This window comes from Castanea sativa, chromosome 1 (assembly GCF_040712315.1).
Source record: "Castanea sativa cultivar Marrone di Chiusa Pesio chromosome 1, ASM4071231v1".
Taxonomy (NCBI): Eukaryota; Viridiplantae; Streptophyta; class Magnoliopsida; order Fagales; family Fagaceae; genus Castanea; species Castanea sativa.
In genome coordinates this window covers 83,954,546-83,955,596 of record NC_134013.1, presented here as the reverse complement: position 1 = coordinate 83,955,596, position 1,051 = coordinate 83,954,546, and the positions used below count along the sequence as shown (strand labels likewise).

The 1,051-nt window shown below is 41.2% G+C and overlaps 1 protein-coding gene across 1 annotated transcript; it reads right to left on the bottom strand.

The window, feature by feature from the left end:
- Positions 1 to 699, bottom strand: LOC142635812 (uncharacterized). The gene has a single exon (XM_075809892.1). The coding sequence runs from the start codon at positions 697 to 699 to the stop codon at positions 1 to 3; it is 699 nt and encodes a 232-aa protein (XP_075666007.1).
- Between the last annotated feature and the right edge of the window lie 352 nt (positions 700 to 1,051).

Here is a 1,051-nt window from a genome sequence, read left to right as displayed (position 1 = left end):
CTATATCTTCAGGAATGGTATCAAACCAGACTTAGAGCGTCTAGCTAAATGATGGGCAACTTGATTGCCTGATCTTTTAACATGATTGAAAGAACTAAAGTGAAAGTCCCTAACTAATACAAGAATATCCTCAATGACATGACCATACTCAGGGTTGCTAACATCTTTCTTACAAATAGCCTTAATAAGGACCTCGGCATCACCTTCAAAGCTGCAATCCAATGCAAAAATTTCTTTTGCAAGCTCCATAGCCCTTCGACAAGCCAAAGCTTCAACCGTAGCTGCAAAGAAAGGGAGAGGGACTCGTTGAGACAATGCAACACTGACTAAACCTAAAGTGTTTTGGACTACAATGCCAATTCCTGCAGAACCCAACTCCTTGAAAAGTGTTGTATCAAAATTAATTTTGGCATGAGGCAAAATCGGGGGAGTCCAACGCACTAATCTATTACTGGGCATAATAGCTCGGATTTGAAAGATTTGGGCATCTAGGAAATCTGAGAGCAGGTCCTCTGCTTTGTCCCTGATCTGATGCAACTCAACCCTCTGCTCTTTAAGCTTGACAGCGTTCCTATTTCTCCAAATCAACCAGAAAATCAACACTAACAAATCTGTATTAATCTGATCCCTCATGGTAAACATCAGTCCCAGCAAAGCATCAAAGCCACGAAATTCATACCGAAACAACTTCATGAACATGGCATCATTCTTCCATATAACCAACAGAGAGCTACAGTACCATAGTGCATGTATTGTGTCCTCATTTTCACATTGACAACCAGAGCAAGTAGAAAAGGAAATCACCTTACGCCTCCACAAATTACACAAGGTAGGTAAAGCATTATGAGATGCTCGCCAAAGAAAACTTTTAACTCGATGAGGAACTTGAAGCTTCCAAATACCAGTCCACAAAACATGGTTCTTGACTTGTGATGAACAACTAGGTTACAGATTCCTAGCCACCCTTACTACTAGTCTATAGGCGCTACGAGTTGTATAAGTACCATTCGTGGATGGGAGCCATACCAACTTGTCTGGGATAATACGGTCA

What these genes read in the sequence shown, in the direction of transcription:
- LOC142635812 (XM_075809892.1), bottom strand. Translation starts at nt 699, where the DNA reads ATGTTCATGAAGTTGTTTCGGTATGAATTTCGTGGCTTTGATGCTTTG.